A 27,282-nucleotide genomic window follows, 5' to 3' on the forward strand; every position below is an offset into this window, starting at 1 on the left:
ATAGTCTTCTCTTTCTGAAATATATTCCTGGATATTACAGCTCTGATTTATTGATACCTGGTTTTGTTTTTTATCTAGTCATTAATGCATCACTTCAGCCATGGGGAGGGATATATATATATTTTTTTTTTTTCCTCCTTCCCTTTCCTCTCTTTTAAATTCCTGGCATGGATGGGGGAAAAGAAGAAAGAATGAGGCAGATGGATAGGAATGTAGAATGATGTCAAGAAAGTGTCAATAAAACAGTATGTGTTACATATTTGTAAAAATTTCCTTAAGCAGCCTATGCACGCATTTTAAAACAAATAAGTAAAAATGAATTACTAAACCAGCTCAAATTTGTTATGCCAGTTGCCAAAAGGTAAGCTGCTTCAAACTCCTGCTTAGCCAGGATCATCCAGTCAGAAATTAATCTGAAGGAATCATGTCAGCTTAAGTAACTTCCTGACACATTTACATTACATACACTCAAAAGTGGTAAGACTTAAAAGTGGAAAGAGTCACATAACCTGGAAGAGAGGCTTTGAAAGGACTGTTTCTTTCCACAGATGGAAAACCATCCATATACAGCATAGGTACACCAGCTGCATAATCCCACCAAAACAGTAGATGAAATATGCAACTAAAACAGCTAAGAAAGATTTATGTCTTGCCCCAAAGTGAGTAAACATTTGAAAAACATAATTTCCCAGTTTCTTAGAAGAATGCTGAACCTGAGTCTCCAATAACATAACAAAGCAGTATGAGGAGCACAAGACTCCCTAGCACTAGATGTTTCAACCAATAAGGATGCATATAAATGAGCAGCAAGAAGCCAAACAAGCTCCTTCACAAGTCTTGATGAAGGTGATTTTGCTTATTTAATGAGGTTAGAGGAAATAAAGTATCATCTCAGACAATAGTACTCTGGAAAGTGGTTCAGCTGGCAAAGAAACAGTTAAAAAACATGCCTGGAAACACTGTACTAAACACATTAATCTTTATCAATTTGATTTTATTTTTTTTTTAATCTGTTTACTCACCTGCATAATACACGTTCTGTATAAAATTTGGAAAGCAAACAGTGGGAAAAGCCTGGCAAGTGACTTTGTGCTTTCCACTTGAATCTCGCTGTAATGACCACCATAGTTTTCCTTGGCGTGATCTAGCCAGTTTGTTACACCTCCACCAAAGTAGCGATACCGCACACAGCAAGTTTTCAGTGCACTAGCAATTACCCCAAAAGTCGTCAGAAGGGAACTGTCTGAAAACAGAGATATTAGCCATTGGTTTATTTCTATTTGATGTCAAAATAAACAAGACAAACAAATCACTTTGGAATAGAAAATATAATCCAACATATTTGCCCTTATGTCTTTGGGAAAGGGGGAAGAAAATAAGTCTGGATCTGTTCAAAAGCATTCTGTTTTGAAATCATTTGATTCACTACTTAAGAGGAAAAAAAAAAGTAATGCAGCTGAGCATCCACAGAGACAGAAGAAAGTGCCTTTTACTAGCAGTTATTTAAGGCACCATGGCAATTTGTTGTTGTGGTTGAGAAGGTAAAGTATTACCCTCCTTTGCTTTTGCTTTCTATCGATTGAATGATGTTAGTTTTCAATTCAAGACAACAATGAAATATTGCATATCTGCTGGAGTACAGCAAGGAGACAGCAGTAACAAAATGAGAAGGAAAGGGAGTCCTAAACAGAGCTGATGGGATAGAAAATCTTGAGGGATGCATTTTAAAGCCAGAAATGTTATCTCAGGACTTCCAAGTAGCACGCAGTGGGAGAGGAAAAGTTTCCAATGTATTTTATTTTATTTTATTTTTTTTTTCATATTAAAATTTGCCCACAGGTTACTGGGCTTGGGAATTGCTTACTTATTCCTGAGACAGTAGAAACAGAAATAAAACATATTAGCTTTGGGCTCAAAGATGCAGACTCATTTACTTTTGGTAAGTTGCCCATCCGTGAGAGTTGGGGTTGTAGCATGTCTCTCTGCGTTTCTGAAGTGTTTAAACACTACAGTAACTTTTTTTTTTTTTTTTTTAATACATGCTGTCTAAACATTAAGGTGAACCAAAAAGATTGTAGAAGAAAAAAAAAAGCGTCTACACTATTTCTGGTGGAGAATATATTTTCTAGAAGTGTCCATCTAACACCTATTGTAAGTTCTTCAAATACTGAGAGTACTAAGGTAAGGAAATTAAATATAAATGTAATTAAACTAACTGTTTGGCATTAACCTGTGGACTGTTGATGTTGTTGAATGAAATCTGAAATAGAGAGCATTATCAAAACAAAAAGTGGATACAGATTTTACTCTGTGACTGTATTAGGCAAGTATTCTTACTGTTCACTGTAAATGTTGCTAGAGTTTAGGATCTAGAATATTTCAAAAACGAACCTTTCAAGAATGAACCTGAAGACAAAGTAGTCTTTAGACTTCCAGGGTGAATTGACTAAGAAGATAATCAGAAAATAAGTGGGACTTAGGGATCTTATCAAAGTCAATTTGTTTTCAGAAGTAAAAAAAAAAAAAAAAAAGGTAGCAGAAAAAAATCTGTATCAACTCAAATTATTGGCATAGCTAGTAATTACATGGTTTTGGTCAAAGGAGTGATAATCTCTTGCTTCATCCTCTGTGACAGGCTGAACATTCATGAAGAAAGAATTAAATGAAATTATGCAGTGCTATTACCACTCTATGAATATTTGGACCCAGTCAGAGTTGAAATTAGGACATGCTCAGAGTACCCCCAAGCAGATACAGTGGATCTCTCAGACAAAGCAATACAACAGCTCTGTCCTAGTCTCAAATACAGTTATGACCATCTCTTTTCCTTTGGATTGGAATATGTAGGACAGGTTCTTCCTTACTTATTCTCATTGAAAGAAAGGCTAAAATACAAATAAAATCCTGACATATCAGTGCCTTTCCTAATGGATTAGCTGGGGCCCTCTTGAATGTAATTTCAGTCAAATACCTAGGAAACATCACTTTTATGAGTTATAACTGGAAAATACATTATTTAGGTGCATTTCTTAACATGGATTTCTAAACAGATTTATCTTCCTCGTTTACTAGAGGATATAAACTGCTTGATATTAGATTTCAGATAGCAACTTGAGCGATGCATAGACCTAATCTATATCAAGAGGTTTTTGCCAATTATACAGTTAGAATAAGTTCTAACTGTTCACCTGTTCTTTAAAAGCAAATAAGTAAATCCCACAGAACTCCACAGTAGTGAATTACTCAGATTACTCAAGAACACACTGAGTAGTTAAACATGCACTCTATACTTATATTGCAAATGTTTTCTTAAAAATATCCATCTCTACAGATATAAAAACTTTCAGAAAGCAACTTTCCTTCTCCATTATACTTCAGACCTTGGTTCTAATGTTCTGCTACTTCGACCTTGATGTAATATGAATATCTATGCTACTTTATTACAATAAAAATAAAGAATCCTATATTGCACCCTAGATGGTAGATGCACATTTCTTCCTCATCTCTGGTCATCTGCCAATCCTAAAAATTATAGCAGTGGGAAGAAATGCAAACGAAGTCCATGCTTGACAGCTGAACATAATTGGATGCATGATCCATATTTGAAGAGCTACCTTAAAATAAAAAAGGTAGCATATATAAGAATCCTGTAAGGTCACTTATGGATTTTAATAGCAGTTATGATGAATTTCATATTTAACCATCTTATTGGAAGTTACAAAGTATATTATCTTTTATTTTGACTATGAAGATAAAAACTTTGCAGATGTTAGTCTAGAAATAGGCATTCTACAGAAATGTGGAAAATATATGAAAAATTGAACAATGTTCATAGGGAAAATTCATTGGGGAAAAAATTTCTTGACAAAAAATATTCTGCTTGATTTATGGATGATTAGTGTCATCCAGATTAATGATGTCTTATCTTCAGGATTGTTACTTCACTTAGTAAAATTGAACTAGTTAGATGATAAACTACTACAGATTTAGTCCATATGAAAGTTTAGCCTGGGGATAGATACTAAATGTTTTTAGCTTCTCAGGTCGTAAAACCCTTAGTGAGTCCTAGAGAGCCAGACAACCACCATTCTCTACAAAAAGCTACCTAATTTGATGCTGGCCTTTAAAGTAGAGACCTGAGTCAGATATTATCATGATTTTTTTTTTTTCATGTGTGTGCATGCACACAGAGGGAATTCATTTCTTTGGGTTTGTTTGTTTTGACTAAATTTTTCTAGTTTATCACTCTGATATTCCCAGGTACTTGGTTTATGCATCCATTCCCTTGCATGCATATAGTACCTGCTCCTGTACAGACAACTGGTCTGAAGCTGTCTTGACATTGCAGAAGGTGTACATAAATTTACTAGACACCATACTCAATTTTTTCAGCCTATACTGAATCTGCATGTCTGTCATTACAGAGGATATTGTCAGTTACATAGAGACCCAAGTAACTACAGCCAAACAGGGTATTGTCAAAGAGCTTATTTATATGTGCAAGGTGATCTCTTCTATGAAAATAATCTCCAAAGATACTTTCTAAGAGACAGTTGCTTCTTACCTGTTTTGGGTTTGTAAATCATTTCACCACGCACCATGTGAATTGTGATCATGGCCATAAGTATGGACACAAAAGGGATAAGGAAACCAAGGTTCCTAGCCACAGACTGCTGGATATAAGAGATACTAACAAAGACAACTGCTGAATTTAAGTTAATCAACCAATAAAACCTAGTACACACAAAAAGAGAGAAGAGACAAAATTGGAGAAGCTGAATAATTTAGACTTTACAGAATATAAAATTTAAAACAATAAATTAAATGCACAGTAAATATAGCAACTGTAGACAGCATCACACATTGACACAGAAGTTGCACCAAATTTCACTTCAATGTTTCAGGTCCATGAGGTAAACAATTAAACTAACTGTACTAGGGTAGTGGAGCTGAACAAATTATCAGTCTGATACCAAAAATATCCTTCTGGATAGGAAGAATTAAATCAGCATTTACCATTTACACTTTTAATACCTGATAATGTAAGATGTATGTATGCAAAATAATGAAACCACATTTTAAGCTTAACAGAGAAATAACAGTGTATATAGCAACCCTTCAATTATTTCCTCTGGTGTGAAATAAAATATTTCCTCCTACTTGGGGGAGGTGGACTTCATATATTTAGAATAGCCAGTGATCTAATGTTCAGGTAACTTGCTTGGGGTATGAATTGTTTTGTAGCTCTGATCTATTGGCCTGGATTATGCAGACTGGAACAGTGAATTGTGTACTGTGAATGTCATGCAACAGTTTAATCACTTGGTAGTAGACTTTCACTTTCGGTCTTAGTCCAAAAAAAAAAAAAAAAAAAGCCTTAGTCCATGGAGGACTTTGATTAAAATATTAATTTATTGTGAAAAGCTTCTGCTTTGAGGATACCCCTTTTCAGATATTGCACCATACTTTTGGAAAATCCTTGGTGTTATATCTTATTTGCAAGACAAAAGGAGTGGATTTGTAGAGCCATTTACCTTGCATCAGGGACCCAGTGTCCACATTATATACATTGAGAATTTTACTTCACTATTGTTGTAATCTGATCCTACAGACTCAAAGCCTGCTAGTGGCTTGAGGGTACTAAATATATCATCATTGTTGTGGTTAGGTGTTCTAAAAGGTACCCAACTTCTGCACTCTGAGGTCTCCTCAAAAATGCAGTTCTGATACAAACTGAAATGTTATTGTGAAATGCCCAGAAGAAAATAATTTTATTAGAATGTCTTATGGGAATGTATTCATTATGGTAACTTCAGTAGTATTATCCATGTGACTTTTAAGAGTATTGTTAATGTTTATAGAGTATGGACTTTTTTTTTTTTTTTACTTAATAAAACAATGAAGATGAACTCAATGAATGAAAACAGATCTATATTTTAAAAAGCCTTGAAAATGTTCTAAAATTGAATTTTCAACACTTTTTGGATTCATTCTGAATACTGAATAAGTATATATTTTGAGTACTGAATAAGTATTCCTGCTACTTGAAATACTATTTGCTTTTATTTTTTTAAGCACATTGAGCTCTAACAATTTAAGTTTTGATTTATCTAGACTCAGACCTAGAATGAGAATGGGACAGTATCCAAGCTACATATTTTTCTGTACTAGAACTTTTTAGGAGGTGGTTAAATTTTTTCAGAAGCACTATGGAATTCTCTGAAAAGACAAGGTGAACCAAACAAACAGAATGAGTAGAATGAAAGAGAAGAGAAACACTACTGGTCCCATATTGTCTGATTTTTTTGTTTTGTTTTGTTTTTCAGCAAATCAGTAAGACAAGACAACACTGACAACTTATCCTTAGTTCGGACTGTATCCTTTGCACTTATTCTCTACTCCTGTAGACACAATTTGTTTAGGTGGCCACAGCCATAGATCATACTAGAGGTTAGGCCCAGGCCCTGATGTACAAAGCAGTTGTTTAATTCCATTCACAAAGACAATAGGTAATTACAAGTTTGTACTTCACTATTTCTTTTATCATTAACACAGTATATCTGATTTAAAAAAAAAAATAGAACTTGTTAAGAACATAGGCTAATCAAGAGTATGCAACCACTCTCTTTTCATCTATTATTTTAAAATTCAATCCTGTGAAAAACACCTACCAATAGAAAACAGGGTACCAAGGGATAATGATTATATTCTGAGAGATTATAACAAGATTAAGATCACTAGGAATATAACCCTATTTAAAAAAAAAATATCTTGAGATTGCAATCAAGGAGCCCTTCTGTGGATGTCATCACAAAAATTATTTTATTTCTTTAAAATCGCACACATGCCTTTCTTAATATTTCCAAAGCCCCCAAAACTGACCCATCTGGATTCCCCCAAGGAACTTTTTATTCATATTATGTCTCCTTTGTAATCAACACTGAGAAATGTCACTTTGATTAAACACAATTCTGAATGGCTAAGACCACAGTACACTAAATTCTCTAGAGCTATCTTTCAGAACAACTGATTGCTCTCCAGTCTTAATCTCCCAGAGTCTTATTTAATCAAAATGATGTTGCTAATTAAGGATTAAAACTTAGAATAGAGTAAAAAATAAGGATTTTTTTTTTTCCCCATCTCTCCTATGGGCAGGTCAAGGAGGCAGAATCTGCTCTAAGGAGCTAAATAGTCTCATCCACCTTTGGTAAAGCTGCTTTATTCACTCAAGTTTGAATTTAATTCGAAACTCTGATATTAACATAATTGGAGGAAAAAAGAATAGCCAGGAGAGCCATCCCCAAAGTAAGAGAGAACTGATTCATAATCTTCATTGGTTCCTCAGCATTATATTGTCAATATGCAAATGTGCTCAGTTTTGATTCTAAAAGTGTGCATGCATAGGGAAGGGAAAGAAAAGGGGGCAGTTTAGAGCTTGTTTCACCCTGCCTTAAAGCAGGAATCCAGAAGTTCCCACTGATACTTCTTTGATCCTCATTCCACAGTTTAATCAGAAGTAAAGGTGAATGTTTAGTGCTATTAAAGTGGTAAATAAATACAAATATATGACCAAAATTGACCCCTCTGACACACAGAGAGGAACAGTTAATTTGAAACAAACAAACAAAAAACCGATTTTTTAGGAAGCATTTTACCTCCCAGAAATTTTTCTCAAAGTTTTTCTGAAAAAAATATGAAATACTCCAAATGAAACACCAATGTCAAATAGCTTATCTCATGCTAAATCTTCACAGTGGCTGAGCTGAAATAATACAGCAAATCCTTAACACTTATTTTAGTAGTTAGAGGCTACTAACAATTCTTAGTTCCAATAAACCAGTGAACTACTGCTGTCACTTCTAAAAATTTATTCTTATGCAAATTTTAACGTATTATTGAATTTTGCCATCATCAGTGAGTAATAGCAAAATATCCTCAAGATATAGACATGTTAAAGGTAGAACATTGTATTCCGTTTGGTTTTCCTAACAGCAGCTAGCTTATTGAGTCTGAATATTTGGGCAAATCAATTCATCCTAATTCCAACTGAAGATTTCTGATGGAGGCCAAAATAGATGATCATCTTTAGCAAAATGAGAACTATAGCAAAAGGTGTTTTTTTTTTTTTTTTTTTTTTCAGAAACTCTTGGAAATTATTCCAAAAATCTAAAGTTTCTGCAGTTTAAACAGAAATCCCAAAACAAAATCCACCATCTTGGAATCTGTCTTGTAAGTCTGCAAATAAATTTCAAGGCAATGCTGTATCATTCTCTACAGATATTTAGCTAACATTTAGTTACTAACCAGTTGAAAAAAGAAAGAAGTTCCTTTGGTCCACAGTCCTCAAGGTTGTATGCACTTAATGGACAAACTATAGCTCTTATGCCTCCTATTCCCAGGCTAGCTGTGAGTAGTGCAAAGTAGAATACTATTTTCTGCTCTTTTTTTGTTAGCGTATGAAGAAGAATGTGTCGTCTGTCAATGTAAATGTCTTCAAATGGGAAAGCCACAACAGGTAGCAGGGCTGTGCCTGGAATGGGAAGGAAATTATTTGAAATAGATTAAAATCAGACTGAAAAATTAGAATTTATAAGCAATTATGTTGAAAAGACATGGAAAAAAATTCAAAGACAAGAGATGAGTGCAAAGAGAAAGGGTCTTACTCCCATACAGATCTAGAACCTTTCTGGGTATCACTAAATACAGAAAGGCAAGATGACTAAGGGCCTCTGAGAAAGCACTTTTCTGCCCCAAATGCTTGTAAGGACTCAGGTCCTCCAATCTTACTCTGGAAGAGCTTACTCTGGAAATGCAGCTCTTCACATTGTGCCTTCTCCATTGCCTGCGTGTAGAGGGCAGTAGCTCTCCACTTGGCAGAATGGACCAGCTGAGGCATGTAATTTGCCCGACAAAAAAAAAAAAAAAAATGAACAGCCAAAAAGCCCCTCATTGTGGAACAAAAATCTGTTTTGTGTCTTCTTTAACCCAGACTTTTAATAAGAACTATAATTTAAACAAATTCTCAAACATGTTTTTGTTTTGTTTGCTTGTTTTGATGGAAGAGAATTTTCTCGTTTTCTGTTGCAGCTTCAGGGGATTTCCCCCGCCCCTTCCGCAAGAACTTTAGCTATAGGAGCACTGCAATGAATTGCTTTTACCAGCTCTAGACTGCAAAGCAAGTCTTTCAGATTTGGTCAGCTACAGATTCTCTGAGTTTTAATTGGAGGCTAAATTCAAAATATAGCAATGTGCAAACACCACCAATGTTAGTGAGACTAAGACTATGACTGTGCATCAAACAGATCAGAAATATATAATGGTCTATCAAAAAAAAAGAAGTTTTCATCAAAAGTACAGTTTAAAACAACACCCGAAATCATCAAATTCTGTCAGTGTCACTGGTCTCCTACTTCAAGATGCGTATTGAAAGGACAAATTGCAGAAGATTCCAACCCAGAAGCCCATAGGGAAAACAAACAAACAAAGGAACATAATTGCAGTCATTTTTACAGGCTGCTTACACAATGGTTTTTCAGTCAACTCAAGGGCACTTGGGAAACTAGAGAAGATGATTTCAGGAATGACTTTTTTCTTCCCCTTTAGTTTGTTGCATGTCTAAACAACATGGCTGGCTATTGCAAAAGTCACACCTGCTAATCCTCAACAATTGGTGCAAGTAAGACGAATTTCTATCTGCTCAGTTTAACCCAACAGAACAACCACCAGCTGTGAAATGCACTAATTGCTACAGAAGAGTCATACTTAGTTTAAGCAGTGCTCTTATACAAAAGATCTTCAGAAAAACAGGTGGGGAGGATTCAGAATACTTTATCAGAAACCAGACTCTCAATATAGGTATGAGGATATAACCTCTTTACTTACAGCAATGTTTGTTTATACCGATGTGTACTTAAATGCATCTTTCCCACTGGTCCAACTACAATAGTCATATACCTTTACATACAATAAAAATGTTGGTACCAACAGCTGGGAAACCATTTCCAATCTCTCTCTCAAACTGACTTATATCTCACGTTTGCCCCCAAACACTAGTTACACTAGTAACAATGTATGCTTGTTATCATGACCAATTTAAGAAAGAGCTGAGCATCTCTGCTCTGAATAGCTAAGCCAATTCAGAGCAGGAAAGTTCATGTGCCAGCTATCCACAAGCCATATGTGCAAATGTTTCTTAGTCTTTTTCAAAATACTGACACACAAAATGACGTACACAAAAAGCCACAAGACAGTTTGTAGAGGAAAAATGAAGTAATTAGCTATTAGTGAAGTTGCCCATGAGGCTGGAGAAAATTATTACATTTCAAACAGTGTTCAGCAATGTTTTTCTATAATACAATTATTAAAACATTAAATAGTCACCGGGCTGTCACCTACCTAGGAAGTGTAGAAACATGCAGATGCACACAAGCTTGGTCCTTCCCACAAGGCATTCAGCAAGCCAGCCAACCAGCACTGGCGTCAACATGGAGGTGCCTACAAAGCACATATTGACAATAGCTGCCTGGTAGTTGCGATAGCCAAGTCTGACAGTGCAAAAGAGGATCATGTTGCAGACAATGCCAAAGAATGTGAATCTCTCACACAGCTCCACCAGCAGCACACAAATGGCCTCTTGGAGTTTCTTCTCAGGCTGAGACACATTTCTAGCATGGTTGTGTCTACTGGGTGTCAGTCTTTGCTCCTTGTCAGCAGCAGCATCCCAAAGCTGCTTCTCTTGAACCTCTCCACTGTCTGCACCAGGCATGCTTGACTTTTTCAGGGTGGACCGAGTAGGGCAGCTTAAGTTGCAGGTATACTTCTGTTCTCTTCCACTGCAATTAGCAAACTGTTAAGGCTCTCGCTTTGAATTCCACACTTCACCACTACAATTTCCTAGGCACCTGTCACATTTGTGACATTACATATAGGATCAAAGAGCATTAAATAAGTAAATGATCTCTACCAACATTTCAATTTCTACATTTAGCAATATTCAGGTATTCAATTAGTTTATTTAATTAATCCATGTGGGGATGAAAAAGATTTTTCCCCCAAATTGTATTACCCTTTAAATTACGTGAATACGATACCATATGTGCAACTCTATACATATGTTAAAGATAAAGGTCTAAATACATGGGAAAGTTAACATTTCAGTGGAATTCAAATAATAGATCAAGAAAATAATTTGGATAAAATAAGATGGTGTTTTAATTAGACAACAAATGAAAAAGCAAGCACTTTTTTTTTTTTTTTTTTTTTAAGGTTAACAGCATCTAATCTATTACATTTGTTATATTTGGTTGAAATTCAGATAAGAAAGTTAATCGTAAAAATAAGTAATGCTACTACATTTAAATTAGAGAAGCAAGTTTAAAAGACAATAAGTTAAATACATTACCAAAGAGAAAAAGCAATCTGAAAATAAACTAAACCAAAACTATTTCTCTAGAAACCAGATATTGTGCTACAATGCATTATACGGGACAGAAGCACAAACAACACACTCAACAAAAAGCAATCACCAGCTTGAATGGAAATTAGAAAGAGCCAAAGAAATAATGCTTTTTAATGCTTCTGTGGATAATATTTTATCCACAGAGAAGTTTGCAGATTTCCCAGATCACTTTTTCCTTTTTATGGAGTTCATTGAGATCACTAACACTTGTTCAAAATAGTCCTAAATATGAACGAGAAGTATTTTGCATCCATTTTGCACAAATATAAGTGCATACAAGGCAGCGGTAGATCAGGCCTGCTTCTCTGAACAGAGCTCTCAAAACCACTGATGGCATTTTTTAAATATCATCTCTGCTGTTTTTTCCCATCCATCTATATAACTACTCAAGTTTTACATCCTCAGATCTATTAGGATTTCTACATCCCAAAATAGATGCACAATAGTATATATTCAGTATGGATAAAGACAGATTCCAAAATTACCTCCAAAAAAGTCTCAGAATGTTGCTGTCAAGTTCTGGTTTACTTCCCTATCTTGTTTCTAAAGCATCCATGACTCAAATGCAAAAAGTGGAAGTTCTGAAACCTAGGCTAAAGTAGCAAAAGATGGTTCCCTAAATTATTATTAATAATAATAATAATAATAATAATAATAATAATAATAATAATAATAATATATGTTTAATCCAATAAAACCTGAAGCTAGAACTCAGACACCAAATAATTTCCTTTTTCTTTTCTTACCCACCCCCCCAGGATATCCAGTTGGGGATGAAAATGGCTGTAGCTTGTAGCACAACCAAGAACTGTTTCTGTCTTCTCACCTGTAGAAGATGATGTGATCATCATTTGGACCAACAAAGCAGATAAATCCAACCTAAAAATCATTTATAACTCAGTTTAGTTTCTCCATCAAAGCCTAGTGAAGCAAACTCTAAATCTAAATACAAGTGACAACAACATTTTGACTAAGAGGCAGGTAGATTTTTTTTTTTTTTTTTTTTTTTTTTTTTTTTTTGCATGAAGCTACTCTTATCTAACTGTTCATGAAGAAAAACCTTTATTTTTTAAAAAGAAGGTATGATTATATTTTAGAATCAGATAGAAAAAATTGGGATAACTATACTCTTACTCCTATAGATATTTTAACATTAAATAGTCTGTTTTCCTACAAAATAGCTTTCTTTAGAAGTGTAAAGTTTACCTGTTCTCATGGGTGTTAGCAATTCAAACTGAATCATATCATGGGAACCCCTAGAGACAGCAGAGTTACTAGCTAGGATGACTGTACCTTAGTTCTCATGTGGTTGCATTTACTCTAATTTTGGGTAGCAAACAAAGGAAAAGGAACAATTGGTTGATCCTTATAAATGACATAGTAAGGAGGAGCTGGGTGATTTTCATTGTTGTTTAGTTTGAATTACCTTTGCATGTGGCTGTTATAGGTGTGGTGGTTCAGTCACAGATCACAATCAATAAATTAGTTAACATCCTAAGTGCTAAGACCATGTACTACTTCTTAGAACAATGTGATCTTTCTTGATTTATTTATTTAATCACTTTTACAGCAGTTATAGGTTATCTAGTTCCTTGATGTGGTTTTAATTGAGCTTTAGTTTAATCACCTGGCAATCACTTGTTCTTAATAAAAGAGGCAGTAGGACTACATAAAGTAAAAATTCAAAAAAAAAAAAAAATAGATTCAACCTCCAATACGAACTCTAAAAAAAAAAAATAAAAAATTTGGTGTTACTTTGGTCAATATCCTGTTTATTATATCCTGTTTCACAAGGTGTTAATGAAACTTCTTCTACTTAAAATCTTTCCTTGGACAACCACTTTAGAAATTTTTGCTCTGGCTTACACTGCAGTCTCGGAGGACTACTGTGCAGATAGCCATAAGTCAGTACCGGGATGAGCAGGAACCAATTCCAGAATATGATAGTGTTTGGGAGTTCACAGCATCTGAAATCTGATGCTTCTGAAGAACTTTGTGAGCATCAGAAAAAATGTGGGCTAATATTTGCTTGACTACATACTAGAAGAACAAATGCACACAAAACCCAAGTGCTCTGTCAACAATGTAAAAGGTCAATTAAGAAACTGAAATGCAGTCATGAGGAGGTTTAGAAAGTTCATTTGTGAAATCTGTTAGATTAACAAATCTACTTTTATAAAACTGTTTTGTATTTCATGAAGATGTATTACATGTTGTAAAAGTATGCCTTGAAGGCTGAAAAATAGCATTAATGAAGGAACCAGTTATTAAAATTTTTGATCATTTGAGGAATTCTCTGGGGAGTTCTGGAGCTATGGTATCACATCACACTTGGATAACTTTATTCTCCCTTTAGTAATTATTCTTGTAAAACTTTCCACACTTTAATGAGATGCAGCGTGGAACACAAGCCCAGTTCTGCCTTGCTGCAGGAGAGATGTAACTCCTACTGTCTTGTTCCATGGCAACTTTTGTCTGTGAAAGTGCAAGACCAGCATGAGAATTTTATTTATGGAAAGGCTATGTTTTAAGAAGTATATTTGTTTATTTTTCCTTTTGTAGTCATAATTAAATAGGATGTAGGAAAGATGTTTTTTCTTTGTTCTGCCAGAAGGTAACACCCCAAGAAAGTGAATTGAACCTTTCTCTCAGGAATGTGTAGGAGTGCAGAAAGCTTTCTCGTTGTTGCAAAAAGCTTACTGTTCTCTGCTTGTTCTATGAAAGAGTGATGCAGCCATTTCTCCCTGAGTCCTACATATTACCTAGTCTATTTTTTTTTCTTTCTTCTTCCCCTGTTCAAGCATGAAGTGTGACTAAAGGATAGAATTGACAGCCAGCAAAACCTCCATAGCTTTTTCCACAGATTTGCCTCTCCGTTTGTACACAAGCCATGTTAGTTTGCTCGGATCTTGCTCTCTCCATCTTGACAACAGAAATTGCTTTGAATTACTTCACAGAGGTGCTAAGGGTTGAATTCACTAAAACTTACAGTGGCCTTCTAATTCTTAGATAGAGAGCATTAAGGAAAGACAAAATATTTTTATGAATAAACAATGCTAAGCCTAAGCTGCAAAGGCAGTCAAAGAGCGGACAAGATGTATCATTAAGTACTTAAGCAAGTGCAAATGCAAGAAAGCACAAGATGTGGACATACTGGAGTGAGTCCAGTGAAGAGTCATGAAGATGATGGATGAAGAGAGAGAAGCATATCTCTTTGAAAGAGGCTATTCAGCTTGGAGAAAGTTCAGGGGGATCTGATCAGGGTGGATAAATGTGTGTTGTGGGGGATGTAAAGAAGATGGGGCCATGTTTTTTGTAGTGGTGTCTAGTGATGGGACAAGAGGTAAAGGACATAAACTAAATTACAGGAAACTCATTTTAAAATAAATAAAAATTTCTGGGGTCATCAAACACTAGAAGAGGTTGCTCAGAAAGTATGCGGAGTCCTCATCCTTGGAGATATTCAAAACCCAACTTGACACAGTGCTGGGCAACCTGCTGCAGGTGATTTTGATTTGGATGGGGGTGATGGACTGGAGGATTGCCAGAGGTGCTCCCAACCTTATGCATCCTGTGATTCAAAGCAGCAACACTGAATACTTTGCCAAACTAGAATCTGAGGAAGAGGGTAATGGAGGCAAGAAAATAGGTTCTTGTCCCATTGTTGGGTATGGCCTAAGTGAATGGAGAGAAAGGTTTCCTAATTTATTATTATTATTATTATTATTATTATTATTATTATTTTATTTTTTTTTTCCCCAGGGAGATGGTTTTAAAATTGCTGATTCTTGAACCATTGCTATAAATGAGAATTGTTTGGCATGATTACCCTGTTCCTTCAAACTGCACATCTTTTATTTTGGGGATTTTGTTCAAACATATATAATTATCTATGCTAAGCAGTTTTTCATATGTTCTAAGGCTCTTGTCTTATTACACCTATTTGACGGTTTTATAATTCAGGAGTAATTGAATTGCAATTATTTTTCATGATGCATGGTACAGTTTTATATCATGTTGTTGGCAGATATTCTTTATGATGTCGTTTGGTCTAATGGGAAAATTAGAAGTAGCTCTATCATATAGAAAGATGGCTTTTTTGTGTCATGTTATAGTTTGAAGATGGCACTCAGGATATTTTCTTTTGACATATAGATTTTTAGGTACAGACTGAAATGAGATTCTAAAGCAGTGTGCACAGTAGAGACAATGTTATCAGTACATCCAAGATTATTTCAACTATTCTCCCATAGTGACAGTTCATTTATATTCAAGTCCATTTAGTAGACTGTGGTTAGTGTTCTAAAATACATGTATAAGTAGTACATATTGGGAGAGTTTCTGCACTAAATTCTTCTCTGATCCAATCTAACTGGTTTCAGAGAAGCCGTTAAAAGGTGTTAGCATCTTTTTTAGGAGCAAATATTCATCAGAATAGGGGATTGGCAGTAGATCTCCCACCTCACTGAAGAGCTTTCCAAACACCACACTGCCCAGACAGTCTCTTAACCTCTCCTGATGGAGCCGTTACACAAAGAGTAAAGCTTTATGAGTGGTAGGGAAGATGCCTTTGTAACCTAGAGATTAGGGTTGTCCTCCTGTAACGTGGGGAGAAGCAAATTCAAGGTCCTGTGTCAATGAATAGTTAATTATGTCAACAAAATTAATAGTCCTCAACAGCCAGGAGCAAGAAAGCACCATCCAAGAAAAACACAGTTTGGCACATTGGAGAATGGTAGAAAATAAGAGCTGAATGCTAAGAGCCAGCAGAGCATCCTTTTACAAAAGGAAAAGGAATACTTGGAAGTTTTCAGTTTTGTTTGTGAAATAATATTTGGAATCTCACAGATTTTCATGGGATGGGACAGTGGTCATATGAAACCCAGATCATCTGTCCATAAAAAAATCTCATGAACAGATGATCACATAGAAGTTGATAACAGAATGTTTCAGATAGATAGCCATCTTGAAACCTATTTTGTTTCCCTCATCTGTTCATACACATTTCAGCCTTGTAAACTGATACAGAAAAGAACGTCACATAACTTATTTATTCAGCTGCAATGCTACATGTCCAAAAAGCTGAAAACTGTGTGAATTACTACAGACCCTGTCTGTAGCACCTTGTGCGGTCTGGAAGAAACTGGCAGAGCTGATAATGCTTGTTCTTATGAGGGCCAATATTTGCTTCTTCTTATTTTTTTTTTTTTAATGGAAAAACAGAGTTTTCAGTTTTTATGAAAGGTGCCAGCATTGACAGCAGGCCAAGGGAGGTGGTCCTTCCACTCTGCTCAGCTCTGGTAAGGACATATGTGTCATACTATGTACAAGATCCTCCATTGTCAGAAATTTGCCTAAAATTAATGACATTGAAGTTATACTCCAAATCAGGGGATATATACGCTATTAGTGTTTTAAAAATAGCTTTTATTCTTGCTTCTGCATTTTTTACAGTTTAAATAAAGGCAAACAGATTGAAATTTTGTACCAAGCGTGATCCAAACACAGATTTTATTTTTTTTTTCGTTAATGGTTTCAAGATCAATCTTCTAGATCTAGGTCTGAACTGAAACCTTGAGTCTGAACCGGTCTCGGTAGGTTTGGATCCTGATGTAGTCTTCCAAGTGCAGGCACTTCTTTAAGCTTTCTCTTATATTTGGTATTTAATGTAGAAACTACATGCTTCTGAAGTGAGAAGGCACATTTCTTAAGTTTCTCTGGCACACGGTTATGTCACCTTTATTTAACTATTGTCATGACCTTTGGCTGAAGTCCCAGCACACCCAGTTAGCAAGCTACAAATAGTACAAAATACTACTGATAGAATCTAATCCAGTGTAAGGAAGGGTAAATATGTAGCTACAGCTATACTTTTACTTATGGAAACAAGAAATGAAAAGCTCTGTTAGGATACTATTGACAATACAATTCAGGTTGAGTTTTTCCTGTTTTTAATCCAGTGTTTCTGAAACACTTGTGAAGAAAAATAAACTCAAATAAAACTTCTATATCTAAAACTCCTCAGAGACTGGGAATGAGGCTTATTCCTCATTTGCAACAGGTAGATCATTGGGAGTTTCTCCACTTGCTGAGGAGTTTTGTTTCATGTTACTCCTGTATGGTTAGATGTAGATATACATGCATTCTAACAAGAAGCCTTCTTCCTGCTCATCTTCTCCCTGGATGGCACAGTGAGATAGGGGCTGTGCAGAGGCCTAGATCTCTCCATATTGGCCTCTAGAATTTTTACAGCCTCAAAAAATTAGTCCAGTTGTACACAAGAACCTCAGCAAAAGGCAATGTCCTTGGTCCAAGCATGACCCTCAACATGGAACTGGCTTGCCTTGTCAGAGGCACTCAAGCACTTCTAGTTTTCACATAAAACCCAAACAATGGTTGCTTGGTGCCCACAGAAAGGTACAGGATGCCCTTAGACACCAATCTTTTGTCACCTAAACCTCCATATTTCAACACAAACCAAGTCATCTGCTGATTGTTTATGAGTTTCACAAATGACATATTGAAATGCTGTCACTGATTCCATCTAAAGCTTTCTTCCTCCAGTTCTCCAAAAAGATTTCAGTGGGGAGGCTGAGTACACTGTACCTAGGTGAAAGGAGAAGAAAAACTTCGATTCACTCTGATCTCTAGCTTTCATTAGTTAGCTGGAGTAAAACTAAGCTTATAAAAAAGCAACCTGAGTTGTCTTTAAGGCAGCATGTGTGCTACTGATCTCTGACATAATAGTTTCTGTAACATGCTAAAAGTGATTTGGCTATCTTTTCAACCAAAGCACGCTTTTTCATTAAAATAAGGTCATTTGCTTTGCTTTGAAATCATCAATACGTAGAAACAGAAGAGTAGTGCCAGACAGCAAGTTAGTAGAGAGGGAAAATAGTAAGTTGCTATCAAAAGTATATAAATAATAAAAATAAATAAGTACATGTCTAAGCAGTCTTATTGCAAATGCATGATTTTAAAGGCACCCTCGCATTCTCAGTAAGGTGTGCTCAACTCCAGCAGGAATGTGCTCTTGAAAATCAGTGGACATTATGACAGTATGTTCAGTGGTTTGCACTGATGATACATGAGACTGAGAAAATTTTGTTAACTTGTAAGTATGGGCAGTATCTAGATTTAATACCTCTGGATGTCTTGCCACTGAACATGGCAGGTGGAAAAAAATAACCTGACAATAAATTTTAACCTAAACATAGTGGATTAACTTTTCCAGCTTCAGTTACTGCATAACCTGGCTGATATTGACTGAAACAGACTAAAGAAGGCTGACATAATCCTTTCCACTGGTGGAACCGATGGGTGCTGGGATGTCTGTCCCAGGTAGTGAGGTCTTCAGCTGCAAAGGTTTATGAAAGGAACATCTGTCCATGCCTAAAATGGTGAAACCAATACATCGTGTAACTTCATAGCAGGCTGTACTTCTGGCCTCTGCTATTTGATGACTTGAATGCACGCTTTCCTGACTACTTACAGCAGTTGAAAGATATCACTGCATTCCCAACGTATAATTACTTCAATTTAAATTCCACTCTGTGAGATCTGAATTTGTATTTGGATTTTTTTTTCATCTCCTGCTTAAATATAAACTATAACCATCAATGACTGTTACACCTGCTATTGAGTGCTCAGGCAGAATGCTTGTCATGGTTGATACAAGAACTGCCTGCAATATCTGTCTGTTCAGTCTTCAAAGCATGGAAGCAATTTGGGAGAATGAAACCCGGAATAATTATTATTAACATTTTTATGTTTGATACAGCCTTAAGATTAAGTGTTGTTGGTTTTTAAACACTGAACTTTAACTTTCATTCTTAATTGATTCTGTGTTTCAGGATAGAAATACGATTGTTTACATGGATGACACAATATTTAAAAATAATACCCTGAGGTACGCAGTATAGTACATTTTGAGTCCCCCCCCCCCCCCCCTTTTTTATTTTTTTCCAGAGAGGTGTGCTTGAACGTGTGATTCCAAAACAGTATAATCAGACCAAATAGCTTTATCAAAGATAGCAATTCAAAGCTTTTAGTGCAAATGCTTACACTTAGAAATTCTCTTTGTAAGATTGTGTTTACAGACTCTGCCACAATAGGTAAAGGAACAAAAATACCTTTGATGATTTAGCAGAGAAAAGGGTAGTACTGAAAAAGAGATGAGAAAGAGTGGGATGCAAGACACTATTGAAAAATAATTGATACTGTTACAGGGGAAAAAAATGAAAAAGAAGGACAAAGAGAAATAAATTTGGTATTGGGTGCTCACATTTTACAATTAGATACACAGGTGTTTGTGCCTCAGTAAAGTTTTGTCATGTTCATACTACATATTGACCTAAAACCACATCTCTCTTTCTTAGATTTCCTCCCTCTTGCTTTCTCCTTGACAGACTTTTTGAAGATTTTATATATGAATTCTCTTGCTGAGACGTACCTCAAGTAATTATTATTTGTGGCTGAACAAATGAAGGTGGAGGAATGCAAACCAGGTTTTGGTTATCACACCAGGATGTAACAAGGAAAGAAGAGCAAAAGGATCCTCTGATTTCCTTATCCAGTTCCTCTGGCCAAATTGGAAAAGTCAAATAGAAACTTAGGTGCAATGCAATGCACAAAGGAATCACATAGGCTACAGTGTTCAGTAATGATAGTCATATCTCCAAAATGATTGCTTTTCTACATGTGTAAGAGTGCACATGAATTTTGGAGGTAAGACCTCAGGCTGTAAGAAAAATATGCCAGGAAGGGACCCAAGAAATCAGTCTGTACATGTATAAAAGGAACCAGTACCATAGCATCTTGCAAACAGAGTTTTTGTAAAGACTATGTTTCATTTTACCACCGCAGTATCTCTCTATCTTCAGTCCCCTTCAGTCCCTTTTGCCCAAACAAAGCACTACAAACATACATAAGAAAACAGTGAGACGTTAAGTCAAGTACTTTAGAAGCAGCAAGCGCTAAACTTTGGATGACCTGTGCAGAATATGTTCAGATTTTTTTTTTTGGTGTAAATTGTGAATAGTTTTTAATTAAAGAATAAAATTTCTTAATAATCTCAAAGCACAAGATGGGTTTATTCTGAAGATAACTGGCATGAAATTAGAGTTTCTATAAAACTCAACTTTATTTTATGCAGGATGTGGGAAGGTTTACCCCTAAGGACTGACTCTCTGACTAAGGAGATCCAGTCAACTTCCATCTTTCCCTTCCACCTTCCACCTTTTTCCATCATTATTCCTCTTCAGTCTATTCCCAGACTCCTTCTTCCTCCTTTCACTACCTTTTACTTAATTCTCCGATTCTACATCCAGAATTTCTCCTTTTTCTTTGATGGGGATGGAGAGGTAAAGAAAGAGGTTTAAAAAAAAAAAAAAAAAAAAAAAAAAAAAGAGAGAGGGAGAGAGAGAAGCTGCCGAGAATTTAATTTTCTTAAATATAACTATACTTTAAAAGTTGAATGATTACAATATTTGTCCATGTAGTATAAAATCTGACAGAATTATGCTTGTCAGGCAAGACTCCATGCAAAACCTGCCTGCTTTCATGTCATAGAATCATAGAATCATAGAATATCCTGAGTTGGAAGGAACCCTTAAGGATCATCAAGTCCAACTCTTGACACCGCACAGGTCTACCCAAAAGTTCAGACCATGTGACTAAGTGCACAGTCCAATCTCTTCTTAAATTCAGACAGGCTTGGTGCAGTGACCACTTCCCTGGGGAGCCTGTTCCAGTGTGCAACCACCCTCTCTGTGAAGAACCCCCTCCTGACGTCAAGCCTAAATTTCCCCTACCTCAGCTTAACCCCGTTCCCGCGGGTCCTGTCACTGGTGTTAATGGAGAAAAGGTCTCCTGCCTCTCGACACCCCCTTACGAGGAAGTTGTAGACTGTGATGAGGTCTCCCCTCAGCCTCCTCTTCTCCAGGCTGAAAAGGCCCAGTGACCTCAGCCGTTCTTCGTATGTCTTCCCCTCCAGGCCTTTCACCATCTTTGTAGCCCTCCTCTGGACACTTTCCAACAGTTTCATGTCCTTTTTATACTGTGGTGCCCAGAACTACACACAGTACTCGAGGTGAGGCCGCACCGCACAATCACCTCCCTTGACCTACTAGCGATGCCGTGCTTGATGCACCCCAGGACACAGTTGGCCTTCCTGGCTGCCAGGGCACACTGCTGGCTCATATTCAACTTGCTGTCTACCACGACCCCCAGATCCCTCTCTTCTAGGCTGCTCTCCAGCGTCTCATTGCCCAGTCTGTACGTGCAGCCAGCGTTTCCCCGTCCCAGGTGCAGGACCCGGCACTTGCTCTTATTGAACTTCATGCGGTTGGTGATCGCCCAGCTCTCCAACCTATCCAGATCCCTCTGCAAGGCCTTTACACCCTCATTCGAGTCCACAACTCCTCCAAGTTTGGTGTCATCAGCAAACTTGCTCAAAATACCTTCTATTCCTACATCCAGATCGTTTATAAAAATATTGAAAAGTACCGGCCCTAAAATGGAGCCTTGAGGGACCCCACTGGTGACCGCCCGCCAGCCTGACGCAGCCCCATTTACCATAACCCTTTGGGCCCTGCCCATTAGCCAATTGCTCACCCATCGTATGATGTTTTTATTTAGCTGTATGGTGGACATTTTGTCCAGTAGGATCCTATGGGAAACCGTGTCAAAAGCCTTGCTGAAGTCCAAAAAAATCACATCAGCTGGTTTCCCTTGGTCCACCATACGGGTGATCTTATCATAAAAGGAAATCAGGTTAGTTAGGCAGGACCTACCCTTCACAAACCCATGCTGGCTGGGACCAATGACCGCTTTGTCCCCCAGGTGCGCCTCAATAAGTTCGAGAACCATCTTCTCCATGATTTTACCAGGCACTGACGTGAGACTGACAGGCCTGTAATTGCTAGGGTCTTCTTTCTGACCCTTCTTGAAAATCGGCACAACATTTGCCAGCTTCCAGTCTACCGGGACCTCTCCAAATTCCCAGGATTGTTGAAAAATAATTGAGAGAGGTTCCGCGATGACATCCGCCAGCTCTTTCAGCACCCGGGGATGAATCCCATCCGGACCCATGGACTTGTAGGGATCCAGGTGGAGTAGCAAATCCCGCACACGTTCAGGGTCGGCTGGGAGTTTGTCATCCCCACCGTCCCGGTCCTCCAGCTCAGGGCATCCTGGGTCCCGAAGCCCATCATCGGCATTGAAGACAGAGGCAAAGAAGGTGTTAAGCGTCTCTGCTTTGCCTATGTCATTGTCTGTGAGGAGACCTTCCCTATCAAGGAGCAGCCCTATGTATTCTTTAGTTCTCCTTTTTCCATTCACATATCTAAAAAAACCCTTTTTATTTTCTCTCACAGACACAGCCAGCTTCAACTCTAGGTGTGCTTTGGCCACACGAACTTTCTCCCTACAAACACGAACAGCATCCCTGTATTCTTTCCATGACACCTGGCCCTCCTTCCAGTAGCGAAACACTCTCTGTTTCCGCCTAATCTCCATTAGAATGTTCCTGGTCAGCCACACCGGCCTCCTGCCCCACCTGCCTGACTTGCGATATTTAGGAATTGCCTGATCTTGTGCTTCTAGGAGGCATCGCTTAAAGAATGACCAGCACTGGTGGACATCGAGGCCTTCAAGAGCAGTTTCCCAGGGGACCTTGCTGACTAGTTCCCTGAGCAGCCTGAAGTCCGCTTTCCCCATATCTAGGGATGAGGTTTTGGTGGCACTTTTCCTTCTGTCACCGTAAATTTTGAACTCAACCACTTCATGGTCGCTATGACCGAGGCGGCCACCAATCACCACATCTCCCACCAGACCCTCTCTGTTTTCTAGCAACAGGTCTAGGAGGGCACCTTTCCTAGTTGGCTCCGTTAGCACCTGCACCAAGAAGTTATCATCTAGGTGCTTCATGAACCTCCTGGACTTGCTCGTGTCAGCTGTGTGGCACTCCCAGTTAACGTCTGGCAAGTTGAAGTCCCCCATAAGGACAAGGGGAGTTAATCTCGAGGCCTCTCTTAGTTCTGTAAAGAATAATTCTAAGAACAATGTCTGCCACTCCTGTGGCAGCCTGGTGCTGGACTGCCTTCTATCCGTCAAGAATTACAGATATCCCAGAGCCTACATCGCTCTAACCATCTACCAGGGTTCAGACCAACCGCTGGAGTTTGGAACAGCTGGAGCACACCAGGATGGGAACGCTGCTTCCATCAGTGAGAACTTAAAATTTTGGGGCCGTCTTTCAAAGTTGTCACAAACACAACTTCAAAAATATTGATTAACTCTGTCTCTACTTTTTTTAACCCTTTCCACACTGCAGGCTGCATGGGTGCTATCTGGGACAGTTGGGAAATGGAATTTTCCTCCTCGGTGTTCCAGTGCCCAGAGCCCCATCACCTTCTGATGGTCAGAAGTAGTAAAACCAGCAAAAACACATGCAGCTGCTGTATGTGGTCTGGTACATGTTTAGGATCAGGGAGGGGATGGGGTGTATTCTTTGCAAATAAAAACTTCTGAAGATGCAGGTGAAGATCCAGCAATCCTTCCTGGGCATATAAAACTGGGATTTCAGAGGACTATACAGTTACTAAGTACAGCCACATATTTAGCATATTTGGCAAGTGTTTCAAGGGATGAGGAAAGCTCTGCTGGTGCCAGCAACTTTCCATAATTTCAGCTTCAGGTTCCATGGAATATATGCAACTTATGTCTCCCAAATTACCATACCTCACTACAGCAAAATAAACACTGAATTCAGATTTTTTTAAACATCTATTTATCATTGATAGCACGTATAACTTGGTCTGGCTTCTTCCAAGAGAAAAGAATTATGCTTCTTGCTGAAAAAATGGCGAGGAGATGTTTAATGTGATTGCAACTAACTGTTAATATCCAGGCAGCTGATGGAGGAAAAAATAGCAATGTTATATGCAGAGATGCAGAGATGTTATATTTGTAAGATAATCTCCAACACAGTACTTGCAGCTCATGTTTGTTCACATACTTCAGAGGAATGTTTTCTAATCATCCAAAGAAGTTTACAGTGCTGTGTTGAGCTGACACCAGTTGAAATCAGGTCACCAAGCAAGAGATCCATAATGAAAAATTCTGTATAGCACATATGTGTGCTGTACAAGAGGCTGCTGCTTCCAGTTCAGTAATGAAATCATGATGATTTTTTTTTTTTTTTTTTTTTTTTTCCCAGTGAAAGATTTTGGCAGTCACACAAGCATGCTTTCATGGAGTTGTAGAGTCCTGAGAAGATCTAAGACTGAATCTTAAGTTTTACAGCTTTTTTTCTGCTTATAGTCACAGTGTGTTTTACCTCTGGATTTTGGAGGTTGGCCTCAGCAGGTATGACAGAGTTTACCTTTCCCTGCAAAAGATGGAGAAAATGGAATACAATGACTAAGACCAGGTAGGCTTTTAAGTCCTTGGCACTGAATAAGGGGAAGAATAAGAGTTTGGTTTTGGAACATGTGTATGAAAGTAGCCATTAATATATTTGCTATGATTTATAGTAGTGTTTTAAATGCATCTTATCAGAGCACCAACTGCTTTTCAAAAATTTACTTGTGATTTTATTAATGTGTATGTATATCCAGAGGTTCAACCTGATAGTCTTCAAGAGCCTCAATTTTCACAGGATATCTCTAACTAGTCACTTTTCAAAACATTGTTGCTAATTAAGTCTGGCACATTTCTGTCAGATAGGCAAGGAATGTCATTTCCCATGTTATAGATGGGTCAACTATGATCCAGAGAATTTGTGGTCCCCTTGTAAACCAACAGCAGGGACACATATATAAATGAAGAATCTTAAATAAGATCAGAGGAGAAACTACAATCCTAAATAATGATTCACCAATGTTTTTCCAAAATCTCTACAAGCTGTGATACTGAGCTTTTTTATTGCCTAATCCACAGCTGTGCTGACCATATCTCAGGAGTCATTATAAAAAGATATACGAAGCTATATCGTTTCTACTCACTGTGCATTTTTTGCCACTGAGGGACAGGATGCTTGTCCCCTGGCTATTTTTCCCTGAATGTCAGTCAGGTAGATCCCATAATGCAACCAGGTTCCCAGAGTAAATAAAAATCTCTTAATTCTGAGGCAGTGTCTGTCATTTGGAGTATGATAGGATCTCTTCAAGTTCCTTTTTCTCAAAAATTCAAAAAGGACGTGTGGGTTTCCTGGAGATGTGCAGGACCCAGCACTTAGCCATGTTGAACCTCATCCCATTGGCCTCTGCCCATCAACCCATCCTGTCCAGGTCCCTCTGCAGGGCCTTCCTACTCTCTGGCAGATTGACACTTCCCCCCAACTTGGTGTTGTCTGCAAACTTACTGAGGGTGGACTCAATTCCTTCACCCAAATCATTAGTAAAGATATTAAAGAGGATAGGCACCCAACACTGACCCCTGGGGAACACCACTGGTCAGTGGTCGCCAGCTGGATTTCACTCTGTTTACCATCATTCTCTGGGCCCAGCCTCCCAGCCAGTTTTTAACCCAGCAGAGAGCGTAACTGTCCAAGGCAAGGGCTGCCAGATTCTCCAGAAGAATACTAGGGAAGACCATGTCAAAGGCCTTGCTGAAGTCTAGGTAGACTATGTCAACAACCTCTCCCTCATCCACCAGTTGGGTGACTTGGTTGTAGAAGAAGTTGGTCAGACAGGACATGTGCCTTTCATGAATCCATGCTGGCTGGGCCTGATACCCCAGCTGTCCCACATAGGCTGCGTGATTGCATTCAACATGACCTGTTCCTTACAACCCAAAAAATTTTTGCCGTGACTCGGATTCGAACCAAGGTTGCTGCTGCCACAATGCAGAGTACTGACCACTATACGATCACGGCCATCCTGTGCCTGGCACCACCACTGAGCGCAAACTTTTCTACTCCAGCTGGCAGTGAGGATCTAGTGCAACTCTAGCCTTGAGCTGGAAAGATGCTGATCAGACAGTGTAAAGCTATCAGCCTCTGCAAACCTGCGGATACTATGGTTCACCAGCTACCTAAATTGTATTCATACAGCTCTTGTCATAAGAAATATATTGGGTAAGTTTGGGGGCAGGTTAACTTGCCATAGACTCATAAACTTTATATATATATATATGTATATATTTGTATATATATATGTGTGTGTATATGTGTTTATTGCCTGAAACAGTTTCTATAAAAGTCTGCTTTCATCTTTTAAAGCAGTTCTGAAGTAAGCTAGATATTAATGATGGACACCCAATAATGGGATTCTTTCTCTTCCTTTGTTGTTGTTTTCCAGTAGAATGGGAGGAAATAAGTTCTCCAAAAAATCCCCATCTGGTGTTTCTAAATGCTGGTGAGGACAAGCCCTCTCCAGGAGTTTAAATTCCACAAGTTTAAAGTCCATTCAGTCCTCTGCCTGAAGCTATCAACAAAGGCTTATTTAATGAGTGCCAATCGTGACAGCACATTTTGCAATGCTGAGGGACCAAAGGGTGCAAAACTTGCTCTGAGAAAAATGCCTGGTCTCCATAAGGGAAAGTGTGAATAAAAAAAAAAAAAAAAAAAAAAAAAGAGGCAGTATTGAGGAACTTCTGCTGGATAAAGGCTGAAAAATATTTTAAACCTCATTAGAAATATGAAGTTTGCCTATTTCTCCTGTTTCATACACTGTTCAGGCAATGAACACATATGCTGTCACATTCATATTTTACGGGCTCTTTTTTTTCCCCAAACCTTCATACCTCAGACTTGAACTTTAAACTTGTGACAGCGTTATGTTCATTAGAATAAGAATCACTTGCTATTTCCATTGCAAAGC

At 37.7% G+C, this 27,282-nt stretch overlaps 1 protein-coding gene and 1 non-coding gene across 2 annotated transcripts in view; both read right to left on the minus strand.

Moving 5' to 3' along the window:
• The window catches only part of SLC15A5 (solute carrier family 15 member 5), a 29,999-nt gene extending 19,234 nt beyond the window's left edge, over positions 1-10,765 (minus strand). The window contains exons 1-4 of the mRNA XM_032184982.1: positions 10,396-10,765; positions 8,305-8,530; positions 4,565-4,734; positions 1,023-1,243 (exon numbers count right to left, since the gene is read on the minus strand). Coding sequence (XP_032040873.1) covers positions 1,023-1,243; positions 4,565-4,734; positions 8,305-8,530; positions 10,396-10,765 — 987 coding nt within the window. The remainder of the gene's footprint in view (positions 1-1,022; positions 1,244-4,564; positions 4,735-8,304; positions 8,531-10,395) is intronic.
• A 15,499-nt stretch (positions 10,766-26,264) lies between these two features.
• Positions 26,265-26,336, minus strand: TRNAH-GUG. Its single transcript has one exon. It is a non-coding gene; the product is annotated as a tRNA-His (tRNA).
• Positions 26,337-27,282: the final 946 nt, after the last annotated feature.

The sequence above is a fragment of the Aythya fuligula genome, chromosome 1 (assembly GCF_009819795.1).
Source record: "Aythya fuligula isolate bAytFul2 chromosome 1, bAytFul2.pri, whole genome shotgun sequence".
Lineage (NCBI taxonomy): Eukaryota > Metazoa > Chordata > Aves > Anseriformes > Anatidae > Aythya > Aythya fuligula.